At 55.4% G+C, this 25,731-nt stretch overlaps 1 protein-coding gene across 3 annotated transcripts; it reads left to right on the forward strand.

Annotated features, from left to right (window-relative positions):
- On the forward strand, positions 10 to 24,738 carry CAMK2A (calcium/calmodulin dependent protein kinase II alpha). Of its 3 annotated transcripts, XM_021410596.1 has the most exons (19): positions 11 to 303; positions 4,589 to 4,683; positions 6,245 to 6,304; positions 8,486 to 8,540; positions 8,903 to 8,968; positions 9,879 to 9,951; positions 10,279 to 10,381; positions 10,552 to 10,635; positions 10,764 to 10,858; positions 11,250 to 11,372; positions 11,479 to 11,562; positions 12,279 to 12,321; positions 13,527 to 13,567; positions 16,786 to 16,818; positions 17,884 to 17,932; positions 18,525 to 18,600; positions 19,312 to 19,406; positions 19,945 to 20,182; positions 20,372 to 24,736. In XM_021410596.1, exons 1-18 carry the CDS (start codon positions 242 to 244, stop codon positions 20,175 to 20,177), a joined length of 1,470 nt encoding a protein of 489 aa, XP_021266271.1. In that variant the 5' UTR covers positions 11 to 241; the 3' UTR covers positions 20,178 to 20,182; positions 20,372 to 24,736. The 3 variants fall into 3 exon arrangements, with proteins under 3 accessions (XP_021266272.1, XP_021266271.1, XP_021266273.1); XM_021410597.1 differs by lacking the exon at positions 16,786 to 16,818 and having other exon boundaries at positions 10 to 303; positions 20,372 to 24,737; XM_021410598.1 differs by lacking the exons at positions 11 to 303; positions 4,589 to 4,683; positions 6,245 to 6,304 and adding an exon at positions 7,897 to 8,006 and having other exon boundaries at positions 20,372 to 24,738.

Genomic DNA, 25,731 nt, shown 5'->3' on the forward strand with positions numbered 1-25,731 from the left:
ACAGAAACAGGGCGTTTCTGGCAGCGGTGGTCACCATGGGGATGGGGATGCTGACGAAGGCTTGTGAGGCTGAGAAGACAAATTGCCCTCATCATTATCTCCAGGCTTGTCAATCAAACATATTCCCTTATTTACCTCGGCGAGGAGAGAGCCCCGGGAGCACACGGAGAGGGAGGGAGCGAGAGGAGAGCTGCTTGCCCCAAACTCCGCACCGGGGAGGGAGCATTGCCAGCCCCTTGGGATGGCCACCATCACCTGCAACCGCTTCACCGAGGAGTACCAGCTCTTTGAGGAACTGGGCAAGTAAGTTGGAGAGGGGTTTGGATGTGCCCCCACCGCTTGGAACAGGAGCGGGGCTGGGGAAGTGCCTCAGCAGGGCTGGGAACAGCGGATATGGGGAAGGGCGATGGGCACAGAGCATCAGGGAGTGGTAGAGGGACTGGGGTCGGGATGGGGTCTGCCAGTCCCAGTTCCATCTCATCCCAAGTTCAGGTGCATGCCAAGAGGTGCAGACCCAGTGCACCGCATTTTGGGGTCGGGGAGTGGGTGGCTGCCCCTCTTTTGGAAAAAAAAACACTCCTGGAAGAGGATGCTGCCGGCTCCTCCAGTAACTTCCCCAGCCGGGAGGAGGGATGGGACAGCCGAGGGGGAAGCCCCAGTGGTGGGCGCCCTCCGGTTCCTTTAGGGAATTTCTCTGCACAGATTCCCCAGGGTTTGACTCATCCCACGGGATACTCAATCTGCAGGGTAGCCCTTGTGGGAACCCCACGCGGAGCTGGAGGGCTGCCCAACCTATCCCCCGACCCATCCGCATGTGTGAGTGCCCCACATTGAGCCTCAGCCCCTGCTTTGCTGTGGGGAGGGCTCGGTGGGTCCATGCGGCAACGCATGCTGCAGATCAGGGTGCCCATGCAGGTGCAGAGAATGGCAGTTAGGGCAGTTCTGGGGGGGCACTGAGCAGCCCAAGGTAGAACAGGGTGCTTGTCCCAGCAACGTGCATGTCCTCAGTGCTGGGAGACAGATGCTCCATGTCTCAATGGGGAGAGGGTGGCTGTAAAATGAGTGTGCAAGGAAGCAGGTGTATGCCTCTTTTTGGTTTGGTTTGGTTTGGTTTTGGTGCCTCTTTTTGGTGCTGCCCCAGAGCAGGGTGCCCATGCCACCCGGCGAGGTGCCCGTTGTCAGATAGATGCGTGGCCGTGGCCGTCTGTAGGCATGGAAACTTGCTCCAGCCCCACATCCCTGCATCGCCGGGCAGCCTGCACCGATATGTGCACCCACGCGTGCGAGGGCGTGCAGAACGGGGGCGAGAGAAAAAAGGAGAGGACAAAGATGGAGAAATCAAGAGGCTGACACAGGGGAGGACGTTGTGCCAGGCGGGATGCAGCTGGTGCTCCCCGTTCAGATCGGGGAGCGGGTCACTGCTGCGAGCAAGAGCAGAGCAGAGCGCCAGTCCTGGGGTGTACTGGTGGGCACGTACATCTATCTATGTGCAGTCGGGGCAGGTGCTGGGGGCTGGTGGGCAGCTGTGACTGGGGAGCGGTGACTGGGGAGCAGAGAGCCCCAGCTGGTGCTGCAGACAGCGTGCCCAGGACCTGGGGCATGGTATGGCTTGGGACCTTGTTTTCCAGAGGTTTTGCAGCTTTTCTAGGCTCTGTGGGTGGTTGGGAGAGCAGCAGTGCCCTCAGGGATTCTGCTGGGCCCGGTGCAGAGCAGGGAGCATGGAGAGGAGCTTTTGGGCTGCGTGTGATGGGGGAGGACTGGGACGGGTGCGAGGCTTTGCCAGATGGGGTGAGCACCCAGATCTGGTGAGACAGACGGACAGATGTGTTCCTCCACCTTCATTAATTAATGAGCAAAGCCTGCAGCAGTAGCTTGCACCCCAGCCATCCTGGAGCACCCAGCTTCCCTGACACAAAGGCAGAGCGGCTCAGCCCAGCAGGTCCCACAGCTCTGTGCATCCCACCACACCTCCCCTTGCTTTGGCAGAGGCAAGTATAGGGCTGAGAAATGTTCCCAAGTCAGGGCCCTCCCTGGGCTGTCGATGCGCTGTGGTGCTGGTTGGGAATTTTCCACCGGGATGGTTTCCAGTGCATCCCACACTTTCAACAATCAGTGGTTTCCCATGGGGAAATTTCTGCTCTGTGAGCTCAGGAAGGGAAATCAGGACGGAGCACTGCATGGCTCGCTGCGGCATTGGCTGCCCATAAACCCAGCGAGGGTGATGGCATTCCCAATGCACGGCTCCAGGGAGCTGGTGCCATATGCTGGGGGATCAGCACATCCCCTCCACCCTCCCCAAGCTGTCTATCTTTCTCAGGGATGTTTTCTACCCAAAAAAGGCCAGGGAAGGGTGCTGGGTGCCAGGTGGCTATTCCCAACCCCTTTGCCATCCCTTCAGCTCCCAACCAACCCAATATGCATCCTGTGGGGCTGTCTCAAACACGGGTCACAGACCTGGTCTCACATCCCTGTTGGGGATATCCATACCTGCAGCATCCCTGCAGGAAGCCAAGCTGGCAAGGGGCTGCTGCGCTCCCTACCCTCTCTGCAGCCTGCAGGAGAAGGGATGGGGCGAGGAGCAGGGGCAGCACAAGGGCAGCAGGGAGAGGATCCTGCCCACGGCCACCCCAGTAGGACAAACAGCAAAAGCAGCTCCTCGGGTGCCTCCAAATCCACCCCCACATCAGGTTCAGGGAGAGGCTGGTGGCAATTAGTGTGCGCTCAGCCCCTTCGCTCCCAGAGCTGCAGGAGAGGGTTTTCATTAAAAAAAAAAAAAAAAGATACAGAGGAACAAAAAATCCCCAGCCCACACTCTTCTCTCTAGAAAGGAGATAAAATGCCTCGGAGGAGGAGGAGGTGTTGAAGAGAGGGAGGGCGGCAGCAGTGCAGCCTGGAGCTGGCAGGGAAGGTGTGAAGAAGGGGGAGCGGAGCATCCCCTGTCAGTGTCAGTGCCACTGTGGGGGGTGGCAGCACCTTGGGGACAGGGCATGGGGGTCACAGCTGGACTAGGGGACACGGGCACTGGCTGCGGGGCTGGACCCAATGGCAGGAGCTATCAGGGTCGAGGTCCAACCTGGGGTATGCAACCTGTGCCTATGCACTGCATCTGTCCCTAATCCCGTTGCTTGGTTGGGCTCAAATGAATAAATGGGTGAGTAGCTGTGAGCGCTTGGACCTCGGTGACTGAGGACATCCAGGAGCAATGCAAGAGAACCAGGGACCATTGTCCCCCTCTTGCTAACTTGGGGTGGGGACATAGCCCAGATCTCTGCCTCCAACCTCTAGTACAGCCCTGTGGCACCCACGTCCCTCCAGCCCTACATAGAGTCATGCAGCCAAGCCCCACAGTGGGTTTGGAGCTGGGCTGAGTACCTGGGACTTCCCTGCCATGAGCATTGCTGCATTGCTGCAAAGCAAAGGTGGATCTTTAGGAAAAAGGAGCAAAGATGGGTCACAGGGAGGGAAGGAGCCTCCAGACCTGGTGCTCACGGGGCTCCTGGTGGGACAGGATGAGCAGCACAGGGGCCAGCACAGCTCCAGCCTCCCCACCATGGCAAGCTGGGTGAGAAGCATTTCTCACCCCCTTTCCAATTAAACCCCTCCAGGCTCTGGGAATAGGAAGAGCTGAGCTATTCCAGAGGCCAGGATCAAGGTGCAGGATGGGGAGCATCGAGCTCCTTCCTCTCATTCTCCCCAGCTCCTCTCTGACACGTGCCGCAGGTGCTGGCGGCTCCGCTGGGGCTCCTGCACCCCACTGCTCGCCTGTTCTGCTAAAGATCGCACTCAGCCCCAAATTGCCCGTCTCCACCCACCTCCACCACTACAATCAATTATCCACTGCTGCTTGGCAGCGTGCTCGCGAACTGCGGCCTTTTATTCCTCAGCACGGAGCAGGAGCGGGGGAAGATGGAGCAGGAGGTGGCATTGCTTTTGATAGTTGTTATTTCAGCGATCGGAGGGGTTTGGCAGCAAAGGGAGCCTGGTACAAAGGTTGTGCTCAGCAGGGCATTGCGCTGCTGCTGCGGTGGGTTTGCAGCCACAGGGACCTTGCATTGGTTGCCTGCAGCCATGGTGAGTGCTCGTATCTGGTTCTGCAAATTGCTGCAGAGACTGTGAGGTCTGAAGCAGGCAAAGACACTCATACGCATGGAGTGAAGTGGCTGAGTGCTGTGCAACAGCTATGTCCATTCCCAGTGTCCCCAAGGAGCTCCTGGTAAATCTCTGCCCTTTCTCTGCCAGTAGTGGATAAAGCAGAGCTGGAAGGAAGAAGAGAGCACTGAGGGGTGAATACTGCAGCCATCCCCAGGGCTATCTCTGCCTTCCCATGTCCTTGAGGACAGCAGTGCCAGGGAGCACCCACTGTGCTCCCCCTACTCTCAAAAGCCCTTCCTCATTTGATAACCATGCCATGCAATGGCATCCCATCCCACACCATGCCATGCCAGGCTATCCATTCCATCCCACCCCATCCCATGCCATCCCATGCCGTCCCATCCTACCCCCACCACTACCCCCCAGCACGTTAGGACTGAGCCATGTCCTTGCCCATGCTGAACTCTTCACCTCCCTCTGCTCCTTGTCCTCCCAGGGGTGCTTTCTCCATTGTCCGGAGATGTGTGAAGGTGCTGGCAGGACAAGAGTATGCGGCCAAAATCATCAACACCAAGAAGCTGTCTGCCCGAGGTAGGTGCTGGGGGTTCTCAGGGGGTTGGCAGGGTTTGGTGGCAGGGAATACATCTGTCCCACTCCACCCCCACTGCGGTGCATCCCGAGCTCCTCAATGGAAGGCCATTAAATGCACGGGCATTGCCAGTGAGCGCCCTGCTGGGAAGCTGCAATTAAGTCCCTGCCCCTGCTGCTCTCTCTGACGCCACTGCTCACCTCGGAAAGCAAAAATGAAGCACAGAAAATGGTGACAAGCTGCTGTCTGACCTCAAATCAAACCGGAGCGTGCCAATGCAGTGCAGTGCTGATGCCTAACTGGGGAGCTCAGCTCCAAACCCCCATTTGGAGGTGGAAATCCCCCACAGCTTGCTGCTCTCCATCCTCCCCTCAGGTTTGCAATGTCTGTGTGTCCATCTGTCGGCTGGAAAGAGACTCAGGGTTATTTTAGCTGCTCTGCTGGCTGGAACCAGTGGCTTCTGGTGGTAATAGACCTGTGCTCTCCCCCATTGTGCAGAACTGCAGCACGGGATTGGCCATTCTCTGGGCTGCAAGCTGTCCGCAAAGGGATGCGTTGGGCTGGTGGCCCATGGGAATGTGTCCCATGGGGATGTATCTCACAAGGATGTGTGCCATTGAGATTTGCCACCAGCTGTGCCACATGGGAAGATCAGGTGGGACGGTGTGCAGGGAGGAGTGATGCTGCAGGACACCCCTGGGGGCCTTTGGGCATCCTCGGCTACCAACACGGTGAGCCAGCAGGAGAGAAACTGCAGACTAGGGAGGAGAAATGCTTTTTGAGTACAGACTGCGGTTGGATTTGTGGGGGAGACGGACCTGTGGCCAGGTGCAGCTGGGTCCCCTCTGCTGTCCCCATCCCCTTTCTATGACCACTGGCTTCTACCAAGCAAGAAGATTGCCTTGCCAAACAGCAGCAATGCTGCACTTTCCCCTGGCCGGTTAGTCCCAATCTCTGCAGATGGGGAAACTGAGGCAGAGAGTGGGGAAGGCTGACTTGCCCAGTGCGACCATGGGGCTGGGGAAGAAAGCAGCTCCCCTGTCTCCTGGAGAAGTGCTTACCCCAGCGACTCTGTCCCTCCACACCTCCATCCTCCACCTAGAGTGAACTTTGGCTATGGAAAGAACAGCTTAAGCCATCCCCCCCCATCTCCCCATGGGGACGTTGTCTCTGGTGGAGGAAAGGCAAACCCAAGAAGGGTTTCTGAAAGGGGCAGTGTCCCCAGAATTGTGGCACGTTAAAGGCAGATGGGGAAGTCTCCAGCCCCACATCTCAGTGGTTGCAGATTTGGTTCGATGCAGATTTGGTTCGATGCAGAGCGAGACAGCAGGGTGTGAACTCACAAGGTACCGGCAATGGTGCTGAGAGACAGAGGCTCTAATGATATCCTCACCTCCCCCAGTGCTGGGTTCCTGCTATCACCAAATGCCTTCAGACAGGGCTGCGGTGAGGCAGCACCTGCACGGGATGGCTGCTGGTCACGTAGGGGCAGAGTGCTGGAGAGCACAGCAAGCAGATCTGGCGTGGAACCAGACCCTAATTTGGGGCCGTTACCTCTTTCAGACCACCAGAAGCTGGAGCGAGAGGCTCGGATCTGCCGCCTCCTGAAGCACCCCAACATCGGTAAGCGCACCCTGCGCCGCTGCCTGCCCCATCCCCACCACCCCTAATGCGGGGCTGCGGGGTGGGCACTGGGGATCCCTCCTCTTCCTCACCAGGAAGAAACTTCTCCAAATGGGGTCATGCACAGAAAGGCCCCCACCAAGCGCAAGGGGGGGGGGATCTAAGTAGGTCCCAACTAACCCAGTTGGCTGCACGTCCCTGCGGGAGGAGCGGGGCTGCATGGGGACTATTTTTACTCCTCGGATGCTGTGTTCCTCTGCATGCTCCAAAAAGCGGCTCCAGCTCCGAGCAGCAGCAGAGCGCGGCGTGGGAGAGGCGATGGCGGGGGGAAGCGAAGACTTTCCCACCGGCCGTCCATCTGAGAGTAGCCTCCTTCGGAAAAGCTGTTTCAGGAAAACTCCTGAGCCCCTGCAAAAGACAAAAATAGGCCGGGAGGAGAAGGGGGGTGGGGGGAAAATGCAGCAAAAATCCCAAAGCTTAGCCTCGATGGTGATGCTGATGCAGGCTGCTTGTGCCCAGTGCTGGTAGGGGGACCAATATGGGGACAAAGCAGCAGTCCCCTTGCAGGAGCATGGGATGTGTAGATCCTGAGGGGATCCTGCAGCTATGAGAAAAGCATCTGGGGGTAGGAAGGAAGCACAGACCAGAGGGAGAGGAGCCAGCGCTGTTGGGGCATGGGGAAGCTGGAATGCTGTGATCACCGAGGGGCTGTGCGGCTCTCTCCAATTTCCTGCAGTGCCTCCCCAAGCCCTCCTCTCCCATAGGAATGCCGGGCTGTGCAGATGAGGTTTGCACAGACAGGAGCCTGCAGGGACCAGCTCCTGCTCTGCACCGTGTGTGCATTAGGGGCTGCACTGGGAAGCTGCACCCACAGCCCTGTAGCACAGCACTCTGCAAGGAACGGCATAGTTTCACTAGGCTGCATTACCTGGAGGCTTGCTAGAGCAGGACATTTTGGCTACGCTCAATCCTGGAGGTTGAGCTCTGAGTACCCATCATCCTGTGACTGTGGGTACTAATGCTGTGTCCAAAGCTCTTGGCACTGAGTGCGGAGCAGTTTGATGCTGTTGCTGTGCTCAGCCTATGGCCAGCAGCAGATGCTCATAGGACTGAGCTATACTTAGAGCAGCTGCTCCTCGTTCTACCCTTGGCTCCTGGCAGCCACGGGCGCTGGGACTTCCCCAAGCAGAGGATGTATCCGGACCATCTGCTTAGAGTTACACCTCCCCATCAGCACCGAATTTGCCTAATCCCCTTTTGAACATGGTTGGATTCGGCAAGATCCCAGCACAATACCCCCCAAATCCCTCTCAGATGAGATGAAACAGGAGGAAATGCGGTTCTTTCCACAGAGGAAGGCAGAAAAGCTGAGATTATGTGTCAGAGAGAAGTGCTGAGTGAATGCAGGTTGTGGAGCATGGGGGAGTGGAGACCATCCGTAGGAAAGAACGAGCAGGGAATGGGATGAGCATCCTTATGGCAACATCCACAGCCTAAAAGGGATGTTTCCACACGGGGCACAGCTGGTGTAGTGCAGAGAAACAGTGGTATCAGGTGAGCAGTGAGGAGGGGTTAAATATGCACAGCCCCAGGGAAATCAGAGTGAAGTGAGATGTGGGAAGACAATGCCAGACTGTGATTTGCACACCAGACTCTGTCCCACCTATTTCTGCACCTTTGCTGCGTGTCTGACTGCTGAGCTGTGAGAACTTAGCTGAAGGGCAACGTGCTCTCACAGGGGCATCCCTTGGAGCAGGGCAAGGAGCCAGGCAGGGGGGGTGGGGCAGAATGCTCCTGCTTGGGGAATCTCATCCCATGATGATTCCTGGGCATCCCCAGCAGGAGTGCTCCCAAGGAGAGAAGGAAGGTCATGAACAGGAGGGAAAAAATAACTACGGAGCCAGGTCAGAGTCAGGGCTGGGTTGGCAGCCTGGCACTCTCCTGACCCAAGCTGGGAGCTCAGCCAGCTGCTGGCTGTCCCCAGTTTAGATATGACTTCTGAGCCATGGCTCACGGGGGCCCTTAGCTGAGTGGGACTCCTGCCAGTCAGCAGCAATGGGAAGAGGGGTAGGGAGGAGGATGATCTCCCAGCAGATATCCCTGCCATGCCAGCAGGTGCCCAGGCTCCCCAGGCAGCATAGGAGGAGCTAGGCACCCCATAACCTCTTGTCTCTGCCACAGTGAGGCTCCATGACAGCATCTCTGAAGAGGGACACCACTACCTGATATTCGATCTGTGAGTGTCTTTTAAGCTCATCTCCTAATCCACGGCATGCTCCCACTGAGGTGATGTGCCCCATGGCTTCCCCTTCTCATCCCTGCCCTTCTGCAGGCTGCCTTGGAGTCCCTCTCTGCACAGAGAGGGAAGAGCCAGGTTTGGTGACCCTAAAGTTGGCAGCTGGACTTGATCTTTGTCAGTTCCTTCCACCCCATATCCCATCACATCCTATTCTACGCCAGGCAGATGATAATCCTTCCCTGTCCCACTCCCTTGTGCATGGCAGCAGCGCTTGGGGGGAGGGGTTACTAGGGCTGAGCATGCTGTGAACAGACCTAGCCCTGCTGTGTGCCCAGCGTGACCCCCCGGTTCTGTCCCAGGGTCACTGGTGGGGAGCTGTTTGAGGACATCGTGGCCAGAGAGTACTACAGCGAAGCGGATGCCAGGTGAGCAAGGATCTGGGCAGGGAAGGACGAGAGTAGTCCAATGTCCCCACAGCTTCCCAGGGCTCTACACACTGCTTTCTGCAATACAAGCTCTTGCTCTGATGTTCACCACTTGGAAGCCTTAAGGAGGGTTGGTTGGGGCAGGGTGGCTGAGAGTGCAGTCTCCAGGTATCTCTGTGCCTCTTGGCTTTGCCCTATGTATAGGGCATAGTCCATACAAATGCCCAAGGGGTTGTTGAGCTCTGTGCTACCTCTGCCTCCATGGAAATATCCCCTAATTCTAGGCAAAAAGCAATCTTAATTAACGGATTGCTTGCACTGAATCTACTTCCAACACATCCTCTTATTAGTGTCATACAAATAACATAAATGTAAATAAAGACCTGCCTTGCAGACAGCTGTTTTGGAACAAAAGTGATCATTGCTTCATTCTTCTTCCCTTCCCTTCTCATGCGTGCAGTGGGGCTGGAGTTTAATGAACTTGACATAAAGTGAACTGACACGGCGAGAGCCACCCATGTTAGACCGGGCTGGGAAAATGGGACTGGAGCATCAGCTGCATGGCCAACGCGCACAGCTGCCCTGTTCACCTTTAGAGACCAAACCTGAGCTGGCACCATGTCTGTACCATCGGTCCCCAGCTCCTGGTGCCAGCTCTGTGGGAGCCCATGGGTGCACGCATGGCCCCAGCTCCCTGCTCGCCTGTTGGTGGCCAGTAGTTGGGTCACTGCCAATGGTTGGGTCACCACTGACAGTTGAGTCACCACCACCGTGTGACATGTGGTGGAGAGGTACACCGTGCTGCAGGGCTGCGGGTGGGACGTGGTGATGGTGAGAAAGGCAGGAGGGTGAGATGCAGCTGTGTGGATGTGACTAAGGCACTTGCATGAGATTTCTCCTCTCTTTGCAGCCACTGCATCCAGCAGATTCTGGAGGCTGTCCTGCACTGCCACCAGATGGGGGTGGTCCACCGGGACCTGAAGGTATGGGCTGCAGGGATGAGTCCATGGGAGGGTGCGGGGACCACATCAGTGATGCAGGACCCTGTGCGGTGATGCCTGACATCCTCCAGGGTAGGGAGGAATGCCATATGGGAGCTCCTGGAAAGATACGGCATCTCTGGGGCTAAACAACACAAGGGAGAATGGGCAGAGAGCTCCTTATAGATCATGGTCCTCTACGGTGCATTGGGATACACAGCCCCACAAAGCAGCGGGACCACATTCATCCTTCCCCTAGCTGTGTTTGGAAGTCATAGCAGAACCCCTGGGTTCCCTCTGCCACACTGTGACCCTCTCCTCCTCCTGCAGCCTGAGAACCTGCTGCTGGCCTCCAAGCTGAAGGGAGCTGCTGTCAAGCTGGCTGACTTCGGCCTCGCCATTGAGGTGGAGGGAGACCAGCAAGCCTGGTTCGGTGAGTACAGCAGTGGGTTATCCACCAGCCCCTGCTCAGGTTGGGTTGGTGGTATCAGGCCTGGAGGTCTGAGCACCTCCAGGGATGGCTTTGGAGGGCTGAGCACTCCCAGGCCAACTGTACAGAGATACTGGCAGCATGCAGGGTATATGATGGGCTCTCTGCCACAGGTTTCGCCGGCACCCCGGGATACCTCTCCCCCGAGGTGCTCCGCAAGGATCCCTATGGCAAAGCTGTGGACCTGTGGGCTTGTGGTAAGGGGGGTTAATCTCAAGAACGTTTTCAGTTTGGTTTGGGCTGGTCCCTAGCATGGGTCCGCTCGCACCTCCAGCAATGCAGTGCCTCTCACTCACCTGCTGACCCTATGTCTCCTCCCGCACAGGCGTCATCCTCTACATCCTGCTGGTTGGGTACCCGCCCTTCTGGGATGAAGACCAGCACCGCCTTTACCAGCAGATCAAGGCCGGGGCTTACGACGTGAGTGCATTCCTCTTGCTGCCCCCACCACCACCTCCCCTTCCTCCTGCTGCCCCCTCTTTGCAGTCTGCTGCTCCAGAAGAACAACTGGGATGAGTCAAACAGGAGTGAGTTTCCTTCCCCTGCTCTGGTCGCAGAGGGCTGACTGAGATGCCGTGCCCAGATGCACACACTGGCACCTTTCAATCCATTTGGCAGACCAGATGGGTCTCGTCCTGGGTTTTGTCCTCCCTCCAGCCCTGCTCTCCAACTGGCAGCCCTTCCCATTTGCAACCACAAGTCTCTCTGCCCGCTCCTGCCTGGGGCTGGAGGAGAACCAGCCCAATTGCTGAGGACTGCTGCTCCTCGCCTCGCTCCCTTTCCATCCCTCACCCAGTTCCTCTATTGGCAGTTCCCATCCCCTGAGTGGGACACAGTCACCCCTGAAGCGAAAGATCTCATCAACAAGATGCTGACCATCAATCCATCCAAACGCATCACGGCGGCAGAGGCTCTGAAGCACCCCTGGATATCTGTGAGTCGGGTGGCATTCACCCACAGGGACCCAAGCTCTGGGGGCAAAGGGGTTTGCACTGGGATCCTGCACATGTGTGCCCTGAGCCAAGTCTCTCTCCTCCCAGCACCGTGCCACTGTGGCCTCATGCATGCATAGGCAGGAGACGGTGGATTGCCTGAAGAAGTTCAACGCCCGGAGGAAGCTAAAGGTAAATTTGCACACTGTCATCCCCAGGCTGGTGCAGAATGCTCGGTGGGGTCTGTGGGGGCTGTTTGCAGGGAGGGAGGGTCAGGATTTGCGTGGATCTGCACCAGGCAGAGCTGCAGTGTTCCAGGCTGAAGGCAGTGTGGCACAGAGCAGGGCAGCTGCAGGCTACTAACATGATTATCAAGAAAAGAAACTGGCTATGAACTGTTATTACTTTTCAGCCAGACAAGTAATCAAATTAGTTCAGGCATGCACTTCAAAATGGTAATCCATTACTGCAGGCAATTAGTTCTAAGTAATCTCATTATACGCTGTGCAACTAGTTAGTAGAGTCAGATGGAGAAGGGGCAGCATTTTTCTGGGTGTTATTTTGCAGTGTTGCTGTATGGGTGGCTTCCATGAAAAATCCCCGTCCCTTTCATTGCAATCGCATCCAATTCCGCTGCCAGCAGCTCCCTTGCCACCAGCTGCCAGCCCCTGCCAGCAAAGAATGGGACCGAAATGTGCCCCAGGTTATTGAATATCCCTTTAATCTTTGAGGGAAGATTCAGAGCCTGCAACCCAATGCCCTGGTGTTAGGGATAAGGAGTCGGGTCAGCCCGTGGGCCAGCTTCCTTCCAGCAAAGGGTGTGGGGGACAGGTGACACACAGAGCTGGGAGCATGGGGACCCGGTGGCCCTGCACACTCCCTTCCTTTCTGCCTTCTGTGTGTTGCAGGGAGCCATCCTCACCACCATGCTGGCCACCAGGAACTTCTCTGGTAGGTGCCATCCCCGGGTTCTTCTCCTTGGGGCAGAGCTGGGGGGGGGGGCTGGGCTTCACCTCGGTTACAGTGAGGCTGAGGCTGCAGCCGGGTGCTCCGTGGCAGTGGTGCTTTTGTGCACTTCCTCCTGGAGATGTTTGTTTGTGACATGAATCGTCTGCATAGAGCAGGCACTGGATGAGCCTCCAAGTGCCCCAGCAGCACAGGGTTCCCCCCACCTCGCCCACCTTGGGGTGCTGACCCTGCAGGGATGCTGCTCCCCTCCTGCATGCCTGCATCCCCAGGGCTGCACAGAGAGGCAGGGGAAGGGATGGAGCATGGCAGCCCGCAGGTTTCTCAGCACAGCATGGCTTGGTGTTAGATGGGAACTGTGGGGTGCTTTGCCGAGACACCCTAGAAGCTGGGTTTTGGGGTGGGCAGGGGGAGCTGGAGGCAGCTGGCCCAGTCAGGAGCCGTGCAAATGGCCACAGCCAGGATTGGTATCTGCATTTGTCATGGGGGGGATCATGCTGACATATTTAGCACTTGTGGGCAGCGTGTGAGGGGCTGGAGGAGTCCAGCAGCTGGCGCAGATCCGGTTACGGAAGGCGTGAAGCATCAAAGGGCAGGAAACCCAAAAGCTTCTCTGCTAGCTCTTCCTGTCCCACGCAGCCCAGGGGCTGCCCGTGCCCCCTGCCCACCCCAGAAGGCAACAGGATCAGCATGGGACTGCTCCCATGGGCACCCCAGGATGTGGGCTCCCTGGTGCAGCCCAGGGGTCTTGTGCTTGGCCGGCAGCCGGAGGTGGGCACGGGAAAGGCATCTGTTTTTCATCATTGTCAAAATGTGGGCTGCAGCTGTCGGGCTGGCGGGCCGGCAGCACATGATCCCAGCAGCATGGGGCTAAAATTAGAGGGGCGGCAGGCGGGCGGCCCATTCCAGTGCCGCGCCGACAGCACCCGCGGCCAGCGGGCTCCCTATGGGGCACCCCACCACCTCGCCGTGACGTTTGGGGACGTTCATGTCCCTCATGGAGAGCCACTCCGGTGGGACGGGACGGTGCCGGTGAGGCCATCTTTGAGCTCGCAGGGTTGTGCTGGAGGGGCTGCAAGAGGACGAGAGCCGCCACACGGCTCTGCTGCCCGGCATCATGCTGCTGATCCTCGGCCTCCTGGTCCTGGTGCCCTGCCTGGCTCTGCTCACCTCCTTCCTCCTCTCTCCAGGAGGCAAAAGCGGAGGCAACAAGAAGAATGACGGCGTGAAGGTAAGCCCCCTCCCGCCTGCCTCTCCGCTCCCTGGTGCTGGCAGTGGGGTTCCAGTGCTGCGCCAGTGCTCCCCGTGACACCCCGTGCTTTGAAGGGTAGTTGTTGGCACAGCTTTCCTGGTGTGTCCCTGGGCCACCAGCACGTTCCTGGGCCACTGGAGCAGCTTTTCAGCGTGGTGAGGGAAGGGGTTGGTGCTGCAGCCAGCAGCAAGGGAGCATGGTGGGGTCTTACCACTGCTTTGCTGCCCAAAAAGTGTGCTCATTCCATGCCATGGAGGAGGGGAGAGGGGCCATGGAGGTGGCTTTGCAGCCCAGAACTGGGGCTTCAGGCTGGTGGTGGGCTTATCACCCCAGCCCCAGCGCAGCCCTGCTGCTCTAGGGCCCCCCAGCACCATCCTGTCCCCATGGTGGTCCATGGTGTTGTTTAACACTCTCAGCCCCATTCTCAGCTCCTGTGCTCTCTGTAGACAGAAAAAACTGAGCACTCCAACTTGGCAATGTGCTGGGAATGAGCTGGTGCTTGGAGGGCTGCAGGAAAAATGGGCCATACAAAAGTCATTCGCTTATCCTGTTGGACACAAACTATCGCTCAGCAGTGAAGAACTTGCATGATCACTTTCCTCCGCTCCAGGGCAGGGATGCAAGGTGTGAGGCAGAGCTCTGGGACTCCAGCACAGACTCTTGTCTTCCTCTGGTCCTTTTGCAGGGACCCTGCTATTGGGCTGTGAGGGTTGCAGGGTTTGGAAGAGCAGAGCACTCCGCTGGTTTCTTCCTTCCTTTGCCCAAATGTTCAGTGCAGCCAGGGGGCTGGGGATGGCTTTTTGCTCCCCTCCCACTATACCCAGTGGCTGTGGCATGCCAAGCCTGCAAGGTTTGAGACCACACAAAATCTGCGCACGGCTCCACAAAATCAAACATTCTGGCCACGCAGCATTGTTCCGCAACATGAAGCGGATGGGCTGCATTGCTATGAGAGGAGATTGCCTTGGGCAGTGGGATGTCATGTGGCTCCCAGGACAGGACTGATGGCTTTGTACAGCGCCACAGGAGTCCCAGCAAGCTGCTTGCCTGCCCTCGTCTGCTGCTTCTGCAGCCACCTGAGCAGCGATCCTGGGTAGAGGTGCCTCAGTGCGAGTTGCTGGAGCATAGCTGATTGCAACCAGGAGATGCTTTTTTAAGCAATGGTGGCTGGAGAAGCTTCATCAGGCACAGCCCTGAATTGTGTTTTCCAGGAAAAAGGAACTGCCTCGATTTCATCTCTAGCTGTCATGATAGAAGACTATTTGCTGGCCGAGCTTCCTAAGAGATCCCTCATGGCTTTCCAAGTAGATTGAGGGTGAATGTTAGCCTGGGAGGCTGGCTGTTGCAGCCAAAGCTTTTGTGGCCCACCACAGGCACCTGGCGTATGGCAGGACATTGCTGGGAGCTTGTCACTTCCTTCCATCTTGCTGGGAAAGCAAGGCAGGGACATGGAATTCTGCATGGGTGGGTGGGCAGGTGGGGAGGGGGCTGGGGGCCAGGCACGCGGTGGGGTTTGTCGTCGGAAGAGTTGTCTGCACCTGGAGACACCGCCTGGGACAGCCTTCATGAGAGCAGGCAGGTCCCTGCCTAAGGCACCAGGAGGGTGCTAGCCCAGGTTTGGAGGGCTTGAAGCACCCTCCCAAGGAGGTTTCCCCCTACAAAAAGCACTCTCTGGATCAAAAATTCCTCTTTGCCCCTGCTCTGGGGTCTCCAGGAGGTGTTCTGGTCCCAGCAGCCACAATACCTTCACTGCCCTGTGTAGTGTCCCATCTTGTCACATCGTAAACTAATGAAATCACTGCCCCATGTCACATCCTGTCCCGTCCAAAATTAATGAACTCACTGCCCCGTGTTGCATCCTGTTACTGTATGTCCCTACTCAATGCGGTCACTGCTTTGTGTTGCATTCTGTTGCGTCTGAAATTTCTGCAGTTTACTGCCCCTTGTCCTGTCCTTGGTTAGCAGAGGCTAGGAGCTGTCTCCAGCTGCACATCCCCCTGCGGTTCCTCCTGAAGCACGTCAGCTTGCCCTGCCCCAGGGACATCTGTTGTCCCAGGGAAGAAGGGATGAGGAATAACAAAGGACCCAGTGAAGGAGAGGACAGTGCACCGACATGGGGGAAACAGTATGATATTGATGGGAGCCACATAGGAATTGAAAAGAGCAATGAGGGTGGATGATTGTTAGTTTTCCTACTGCAGCCTGTTCAATCACCCTGTGCTGCTGCATGGATTTTTCCAAGAGTTTGATGCAGTGCATGCTTCTTTTTTCCTCTGAGGGACAGGCAGAAATGGTGCTTTGTTAAATGTGCTGGTGAATTGCTGTTTATTTGGCACTGCAGCTCCTAATTCCTGCATTGGTGCTTCCTGTCACCAGCTGTGATTTGTACCCTGGGAGCTGGAGGTGGAGAAAGGCCAGTGTGCATGTCCTCGGCAGAGAGGGGAGCACTGCATGGAAAGGAAGGAGCATCCAGAAGTAGTTTGGGATTGCAAGCAGAAATGCAGCAATGGGATCTTCTTACCCAAAGCCTTAAGCCTAGTGGTAGTGGTCAAGGATGGAGATGAATATGTGGATGTGTAGGACTGCCTCTTGGTAGGAAATTTGATTCATGGCAGCAGAGCTGTGCCAGAACAGCTTCCTACGATGTGTTTGCCTTGTGGAGTCAAGAAGTGATAGCCATGCTGGCTTTAAATAAGCCATCTCTGTGCTGGAGACAAGTCTAGGTCCAGAACAACAGCTGGGTGTCTCCACACTGGTCATCAGCATGGGTAGAGTCTGTACAACTTCATTTTGGGGCTCACAGCCAAGCACAAAGTTGTGCAGGTGGCAGAGCTGCCAGAGCATTGAGGCATCTCGTGTTGTTCTAATTGGCTTGGTGGCCTGGACGCAAAGCCAACAGAGGGGTCACCTACTCCTGCGAGACCTTTGGGCTAGGCAGGTCCTTGAGGTGAGCAACAACAGGGATTGTGGCAGGTTAGGAGAGAAAGGTGACAGTGGAAAGGTGGGTGGGAGCTAGCACGTCCCTGCAGCGTGGTGGCACGTCCCTTCAGGAGCACCAAGTTGGCCTCGTGCCTTTTGCTTGCCCCTCCTTGAGGACCGTGAAGGGTGGCTCAGGAGCTGCTGCCTCTCTCGTGCTGCTCTCTGCCTTTCTCACTCTGTGTCTCTTCCTGTTCCATCTCTTCTCCTTGTTTTTCCAGAAAAGAAAGTCCAGTTCCAGCGTTCAGTTAATGGTGAGTGTCCTTCGTCTTCCTCAATGCTGATATTGCTGGGCCTCTCCACATGTTCCAGCCTTCCCCTGTTTTTGGAAGTTACCTCGGGGTAGGGAAGAAGGGCCACCGGGGTTGGAGGGAACATCCTCAAAGCCGTATCACCCACAATCCCCATTCACAGGGTTGGTGCAGGCACTTGCTGGCCACCGGCTGGTGGGAAGCCAGCCCTGGTTCTTGCTGATGGGTTCTCATGCCGTTTCTCCCAGTTCTCCTGACTCAGGTCTGCAGGCTGCATCGATCCAAGGAGCCTTGGAGAAACACCTTCCATGCCTCTGCGGGGACTGTATGGTCATGGGACACCTTGCCAACCTACATCGGGGTATTATGGGTAATACATCAGCAAGGCTCTGCTGGGAAGAGCTAGCAGAGCCATTGCTCTAGCTCCGCTAGCAGAGTCGCCTAGATGGGGCTCCTGGAGAGAGATGGGGGGTCAGAACCCCCCCCACCCCAAATCTGTCTAGTGCTCAGCTGTTGATGGAAAGAGCTGTGTCTCAGCCTTCGGTGGTCCATGTGGGTCTTGGAAGCACTCTGTTGTATTGTACATTTCTTTCCCTACTCTGCGGTCAGTGTGGTCTCTCTCACTCCTGCACAGTCCCCTCTTTCTCATCCCAGCTCCTCCTCGCTGTTAATTCGTGCATCTCTCTCTATCGTACAGTCAACATGGTGTCTTCCACCCCTGCGCAGCCCCTCCCCTGCCCTCCTAGCACCCCGCCGAGCCGCCCCGGACCTGCCCCATCTCTGTGTCCCTGCAGGCGTCGGTGGGACAGGCAGTGCCGCGCCTGCAAGACCCTCCCCAGCCCAGTCCATGTTCCTTGGCACACGGCCGGGGGGGCTCGGCCAGCACTGCTGCGCTCGAGCTGTGGTGGAGGACAGGTTGGACCTGCCGGCGTTTTCCTCGGCTGCCATCCAGTCGCACAGCCGAGCGCTGTGGGGTCGGACTCGGGGGGCTAACGGACACACGAGCTCCTCCTGGCATGGGGAGAAGATTGGGCTCACCGTGCTGTCTCCTCTCTGTTCTTTGCTCAGGAATCGTCGGAGAGCACCAACACCACCATTGAGGATGAAGACACCAAAGGTACACCCAGGAGGGTACCCCAGGGCCATTAGCCTAGCAGCCCCTATTGAGGTGTCGGCTATGGGAAAACCCAACGCTAGCACGGTGCCTTGAGGCTCCTTAGGAGTGCGATGCCAGCATTGGTGGCTTCACCACTGGGTCACCACCAGGAGTCTCTGGTACACTGCTGGCAAGAAGAGGCTCACGGGAGTGTAAATGGATGGTACCATTCCCTTCCTGCGTTCTTGCTGAGGTCTAGGCTCCTTTGAGATGAACGACCCTCAGAAAAAAGCCTCCAGGGGAAATCTCTCCTGCCCGCCTACCAGAGCCAGCTTTCTAAGAATTATCCAGGGAATAATTTATCAGTGCTAATTTGTAAAGTCACTAGACTAAGTGATCTCCACACAAAGCAGGAAGGGCTTTAGCCAGGTGAGTTAGTTGGATATGTGTCCTGCCAGGGCAGGGCTCCCAGCAATGCTCTGTGCAGGATAGTCTTCCTCTCTACTAGGAGTGGCTTTCATGTGTCTTTTCAATAGCCACAGGAAAAAAAAAAAAAATCCAACAAAAAAAGCTGTCTTTAAATTTTTATTTTTATTTTTCTTTAAACTGACAGTACGGAAGCAAGAAATCATTAAGGTGACAGAGCAGCTGATCGAAGCAATAAGCAACGGTGACTTCGAGTCCTACACGTGAGTGTGCTCAATTCTGGGATGGGCTCAGCGTCCTGGAGCGAGTGCCAAAGGACCTTGCTGCCAAGGGCAGGGTGACGTGGCAGAGGGATGTGGACACCATCCAAGAGACACAGGAGACATTAGTTTCCCAACCCCATGCTTTCTCACACTCAGATGACCGCATCTCTCTGGTCTCGTTAGCACAGATGTGCCCATTTTCTGGGTTTGCAGAAAGATGAATAACTGCAAGAGTGATTTATGGTGGAAGAAGGAACATTACATCTGTGGTATCATTACACCCAGATTGCCTCAGGCTGCTTGGAAGCAGAACTGCTCTCTACTTGCTGAGCTGAAGCTCCTCAGACTACACTTCTGTGTCCAAGGCCTATTTAATTAGTGCATCTGAGTGAGTGCAGGTCTGCTTCCTTGCCCCAGAGGACAGCAGCTGGGATATTTTGATACAGAACAGAGAGAATTCATTTTTCCCTGCCATTTTTCTCTTATCTCTTACGAAGAAGGTGGCAGTACTTAGGAAGATTTAATGGGAGGTGGTGAGTGATGGAGGGACCTGTGTCATCGGGGCCCCAGCTGAAGTCGAGGGGCTGAGATCAAAGAGTGGGTTGGCTTCTTGCAGGGCCAGGCCAGGCTTCTGCTTGAAGAAAGAGATAGACTGTCTTGCTGGAAGCAACTAGATGATCTCTCCCTTCCTTTTCCCTTCCATCTCCCCAGGAAGATGTGTGACCCTGGGATGACTGCTTTCGAGCCCGAGGCTCTGGGGAACCTTGTGGAAGGCCTGGATTTCCACCGATTCTACTTTGAAAACCGTAAGCTGCCTCTTTGCCTCCTGAGGGACCCTTCCTACCTCCCATGGCCTGGCTATATCCCTACCTCCAGCAGCTTTCTGAAGAGAGGAGGGAAAGGGTGGCTTTGGGATCATTTTGGCTGGGCTGGAAGATCCCACACAGTGAACGAAGAGCTGTTTGGTTAGAATCATAGAATTATTAAGGTGGGAAAAGGCCTATAAGATCATCAAATCCAATCCCAACCCATGCCCACCGTGCCCACTGACCACGTCGCTCAGCGCTGCATCTCCGTATTTATTTCACACCTCCAGGGACAGTGATTCCATCACCAACCTGGGCAGCCTCTTCCAATGCATCATCACTCTTTCTAAGATGAAATTTTCCACATATCCAACTTGGTGTAGCGTAAGGCCATTACCTCTTGTCCTAGCTCCCTAGGTGCACCCATCCTGAGCCCATTGTGTCCTCAGGCTTCTAGCCCTGGGATCTCCCCTTCCACACTGAGGAGACACCCAAAGTCCTTCCCCTGCTCAGGCCACCCTGATTATCCACTTTCCAGTGTGGTCCCGGAACAGCAAGCCTGTGCACACGACGATCCTGAACCCCCACATTCACCTGATGGGAGACGAGTCCGCCTGCATCGCCTACATCCGCATCACGCAGTACGTGGACGCAGGGGGCATCCCCCGCACTGCCCAGTCTGAAGAGACCCGCATCTGGCACCGCCGGGATGGCAAATGGCAGATCGTCCACTTCCACAGATCCGGCGCGCCCTCTGTCCTACCGCAGTAAGCCCTGTGAGCATCCAGGGACTGCAATTGGGGGGCAAATGGGGTGGGAGGGCGGGGTCCTGTCCCAAGGAGCATAGCTGTAGAATTTGTGGTGGGGAGGAGATGGGCCGTGGTCATGAGAGGGCAGTGGCAGAGGGATGCTTTGCTGGAATGATGGCTGAAGTGACATCCTGTCTGCCCGTTGCTGTTTTGCAGCTGAAGCGTGGTCCGGCCCGTGCTGGGTTTGTCACTGACTGACTGCCAGGGGACACCCCTCCAACTCTTCACCTACGGGACTTTGGCTGTTGGCTCTGCTTCTTGATTCCTGCTGGAATAACCCCTTGCTTCTCACTGCACACATGCAACGGCCTCAATGGCACCTACAAGCATCCCATCTTCATCACCTTTCACCAGGCCCCCTTCCTCTGCATGAATGAAGAAAAGAAAAACCATGAACCTAAATCTGAGCACTTGATGCCTACCAGGGCAAAAGCCTTCACCCTGGGCTGCACACCGCTCTACAGCCCTGCAGTCCCATACATCCCATGAATTGGGATAGGACTCATCATCCACCTCCATCCCCATTTCTGCTGGCAGCTCCCCAAGGAAGAGGAGGTTGTGGAGAGCTGCTCTGTGCTGCACACCCTCCGCACACCGGTGGATTTTGCCTTGCTGCTATCAAGGTCCCTGCCCGCTGCCCTGAGCTCACGCATCCCGGCAGCCTCGGCCGGGGAACCTGGGTTTTAAACCGTTTGCAAAATTCAGCTTCTGTGCATCTTGGGTGAGGAGGGCTGTGCGTGGATGGGTGAGTAAAGGTGTCCTGATGTTTTCTCTTCCCAGGAGGGTAAGTAGATTTGCGCCTCGGCAAGCTACCGGGATCCTCTCCCTCCTTCCTCCCTTCTCTCCTGGGAGCAGGAACTGGCAAAGCTGGGAGAAAAGAGGAGGAAGGTGACCGCTATTTATCACCACACCGACACAGCCCAGAGATCTCTCCCAGCCCCACCCGTGGGCTTGGGGCAGCACATCTCTCCCACACCCAGCTCCCATCCCTTTGGATCCTACCCCCCAGCCCCTCGCATGCAGCATCTGCAGCTCCCCATGGCACAAAGGCCAAGGTAGCTGAGCTGGCCACCGATTGGAGACACAGACACCATTGCCCACACGACACCTTCCAGCGAAGATGAGGAATGCAAGCTTTAGTGACAAAACTCTGCAGAATCTGGTTGTGCTTTGAAGAAACAAACAAGCCTTTAGCTATCTTCTACTTTGAGCGCATGCCTTTTTATAGGAAAAAGAAAACAACCTACCGTGTATTTCGTAACTTGATTTTGAGTATTTGCTGAAATGGATCTTTATGTAATAACTAGAAACATTCAACTGTTCGGGGTCGCGGGGTGGGGGGATTTTTTGGGGTTGCTGTTTTTTGTTGCGTTTACATTTGGAGAGGGGTTGCAACGCTGCACCACTCCCACCAGGACTGCCAGCAGGCAAAGACACCAGGGCACCGTGTCTCCAGGGCAGCCATGTCCCTGGGACACCAATGTCCCCAGGCTTCTACACACAGGGGGCTGCTTGCATGGCAACCCAGACAGGGACTCTTCTGAGCCACCAGGGTTTGGTTTTCAGGACGGAAGGCAGGGCCAGGACAGGGAATTTTGGTCTTGCCCCTCTGCCGTCAGGTAGAGGTCCAAGAGACACGAGGGCAGTGGATTTTCCAGCAATGCTTCCGCTTCTTGTTGTCTTTTTCCAATGGAAGCCCTTTGCTCGTTGTCATAGGGCTCCTGCAGTGCTGCTGCCCCGAGGACTTTCTAGCTGCACTCTCTTCATCTGCATGGCGTTTAACTTTCTAGATGGTGCGTGTGTTGAAAAACAAAGAAATTAACTAAAAAAAACACACTTGTTTTGGACATTTAAAAAAAAAAGGAAAAAAAAGAAAAAAAAAGGAAATGTTTTCTCCATGTAAATTCTGGGTGTGTATTTTGCCTTTTCTGTGGTTTTGAATGCTTTGCTCTTTGTCTAGGCAGAGATGGCTGCCTCGCAAAATGCAGCCATGTCCCTGCAGACTGCAAAAAGATTTTCCTACTGGATGGAGGGGCAGAAATCCAAACCGTTGGGGTATTAAGAGGCTGTGATAAGTTTTTGTTGTGCCCCACTGTGCAGGGGCTGTGACTGTTGCCAGCAATGTGTATAGGAGAAGCCTTTTGTGGGAAGAAATCTCACAGGTCCTCTTTGGATGCAAGTGTGTGTCCCCATGCCTTTGGTGGACCCTTGCTGGTTGACCATGGAGCTATGCAGGCTTGCAAGAATTGCCCCCAAAGCAGGGACATCTATTCAGGGAGAGAATAAGATTTTAAGGTAGAGTTGGGGTGTTTTCACAGACCCATTTTACTTCCTGTAGTTACATAGTGCTAATTTTTTTTTTTTTCCCCATTTTTAAAGGAAGGACTCAGCTCTTTCACAGTTTTCCCTCCTTCTCTCCAGCACTGGCTCTGAAGCCAGCCATGGCAAGGGTCTCATCCATCTCCTGATGTCGGAGCTGTATTGCAGTTTGGTGTGAAATTGGCAAGAAAGGAGGAGGCTGTGGGGCTCAGCCTAGTTTTGGAGCTACCAAGGGCTTTGGGCTCTGATGGCAATGCTGGTCCAGCAGCCACTCCTGGAGAAAGGGCTGGGACAGGAGCTGTGTAGGGTTTGTTGGGTCTGACAGATGGGATGCTGGGGTAGGTGCAGTGTCCTTTTACTGGGAGCCCACTTTAGGCAGTTGCTAGTTGAGGAGAACATCTTGGTTATCAGAGAGGCTTTGAGTTGTTTTTTTGGAGGTTGTTTCTCCTCCTTCAGGCTTTCCAACCGCCATCCCTTCAGGGACAGGTTCTTTGCAAGGCACTTGGATGTCTTTGTAACACCCCAAATGCTCCCAGTTCTTCAAAGTTTCTTATTTTCAACTCTTTCTAGTCTTCCAGTCAAGCTGAAGCCTGACCAAGGAGGACCCAACTTCCCAACCTGCCCATGTTGACAGCATTAAGCACCTGCACTTTAGAGGTCTGTTCTGCCTGGTTTCTCTCCCCACCTTGCCCTGGTTCTCCAGAGCGGGTTTCTGTATCCCCAGAACATCTCTGAACAAGCACTGATAAGCCAACACCTTTTCTTTTAGTAGCCATGGTGAAAAACCTTGTCTGTCTTCCTTTGTATTTCTTGATTTTTCCTGAACTTGCAGGAAAATTTAATTTAAAAAAAAACAACAATGTAATCAACTGTCACAGACTTTTTTTGGCTTGCAGAGCAAGGGATGCTGCAGTTACATCTGTACCAGATGTTCTAGCTAGACAGTTTGTTGGCAATGTTGACACTGTTGGCACCAACTGTATTGCATGCTATCTGGTATTGCCTCAGCAATCCATCACAGTTCTGTAATCAAGTGATGACAAGGTCCAGGAGATGTTCCCAATATGCAATATGGATGAGGCCACCTTCTTGAGATGGATTTATCGCCATGGGCCTCCTGTCGCCGTTATCCTCAAGGCCAGAGATCACCCAACATCCTAGTGCAGGTACAGCCTGACTTGTTGGTCATCTGGGTCAAACTAAACTCAGAAGTTCTCCAAATTGCTCACCTCTTTCATCTCTCACAGACCACTGCAGATAACCAAACCTGAGGACTTGCTGCGGTGTTCTCAGGCTCCCACATCCACAGGTGGATTTGGGAGTTGCCCCTTTTCCTTTCCTGACTGCCAAGGTCCAGGTACAGCTGCAACATCTTCATTTCTCAGGTCTTGCTGGTACATCTGCTCTGGAAGGAGAATAGGCCACCCCTGGAACTCTGCTTTTTCTGGAGGGAGCAAATGCCGTCTCCTCACTGTAGGCAGGCAAAGCCAGGAGAGCTCTTTCCCCTTCCCAAATAAATGTTCCACCTGCCAGCCACCAAACCCCACAGACTTGCCTCTTCTCCCTTTGTCCAACATGAATTTATGACCCCACGGAGGCACGCAGGATGGAGCTGACAGTACTTGGAGCTCATGGACAACTGGGGAACACCTGCAAACAGCAGAGCTGTGTCTGAGAGGGCAGCTACACCTTCCGTGTAGCCCCATGGACCAAGAGCTGTCTGCCAGCAGAAAATCCCAAAACCAAATCCTCTGATCATCCCAGGCGCTGGGCTAACTCTTCATCTTCCATCACGGGACACTTCTCATGGTCTACAAAACTCTCTTGATGCAAATGACACACTCCTGCTAGCTGGACGAAGACTTTGCCATTGCCCATTTCTGAAAGTGCAGGTCCCAGCCCCTTCGTTCCAGACAGGAAAACTCAGATTTTGAAAAGGCTGTGGGCATATCAAAGTAGGGGACATTGGCCTCTGTGCCATCTGTTCCCCAGAGGCCACCCCCCTCAGCTGACAGTCCTTTCTGCCCTTAGGTCCAGAGGAGGGGGCTGTATCGAGTGGCTCCTTCCTTCCGTGAGTTGTTGTTCCCTTTTTCTAACTGTTGCACAATTTTAGTGTTTTTGTAACATTTTTTGGACAAGCAGGGAAAATACATTAGCAGTGGTTTAAGAAAAAATGAGATATCTCTCTCTCATAATATATATATAAATATATATATACATACAGGAATTCTCTATGGAAATATTTATGTAAGATGACTGCAAAAAAATATATATTAATTAAGAGTATACCGAGCTTTGTCAAGCAACATAAACCAGGCCCTGGGGTGGGGCAGCTGCCCATCCCCTGTGTCTGTAAGTCCGTACAGTTGCAGCTGAAGCCTTTATCTTTTTGTACACTCACTCAATCATACGAGCGGCGCGACCACATTGGATTCAGTGGGCACTCAATTGGGAGGGGTGTGGGGGGGGACTGGTATCGTTTCGTTTTCCTTTGTTTTCAGAACCTGTGGCTGCGAACAGAACGATCACTGCTCAACTCGGATGCGATTCGTGGGGAGGGCAGCGGGGGGACCGGGCGTGGGGCGGGAGGGCAACTGTCCGTTTTATTCTTGGTGTTCAAGTGCAATAAATAGCTAACGACTTCTGAGCATGGAAACGGATGATTCTCCGTCACTGCAGTGACTCAGATAGTCTACATCCCTCCATCGCTGCCCTCGAAAGCAGTGAGGCCTGGGTTCCTGGGCTCACCCTGGGAGTTTCATGTCACCCCCAGCCCTGGCTGCCCCCAGCCCGGAGTGACAGGAGCACAGCGCTGGGGCTGCTCTGAAGGCAGCGAGAAGGACTGGGGGGTGATCTGGAGCTGAGGGGCGGCCTGGCTGGGCACGGCCCCGGGCCTGCAGTGGTGCTGCGGCCCCGCGAGGTGTCAGCAGAAGGCTGTGCTGAGGGAAGGCCGGGAGGGGCCTATCCCAAGGCCAACCTGTGCCCCTTGGCCGTGCCTTCGTCACTCTGTGGCAAAAAGTGTTGCTACAAGGTCAACGCGGTGGCAGAGCAGGGTGTTCCCCGGAGGGTGGGACGCTTGGAGGCGTAGGGATGGATGCACTGCTGTGTCCCTGCCCTGTCCTTCACACTGCACCTCCAAGTGGTGGCAGCCATGCAGCGGGAGCCCAGCCAAAGGGCCTGCGGGATTGTAGGGAGAA

Source organism: Numida meleagris, chromosome 12, assembly GCF_002078875.1.
Source record: "Numida meleagris isolate 19003 breed g44 Domestic line chromosome 12, NumMel1.0, whole genome shotgun sequence".
NCBI lineage: Eukaryota > Metazoa > Chordata > Aves > Galliformes > Numididae > Numida > Numida meleagris.

Coding starts and splice junctions, on each gene's coding strand:
- CAMK2A (XM_021410596.1), top strand. CDS start 242: ATGGCCACCATCACCTGCAACCGCTTCACCGAGGAGTACCAGCTCTTT. Junction 8,541..8,902: donor CACTACCTGATATTCGATCT/GTGAGTGTCTTT, acceptor GTTCTGTCCCAG/GGTCACTGGTGGGGAGCTGT. Junction 11,563..12,278: donor ACGCCCGGAGGAAGCTAAAG/GTAAATTTGCAC, acceptor TGTGTGTTGCAG/GGAGCCATCCTCACCACCAT.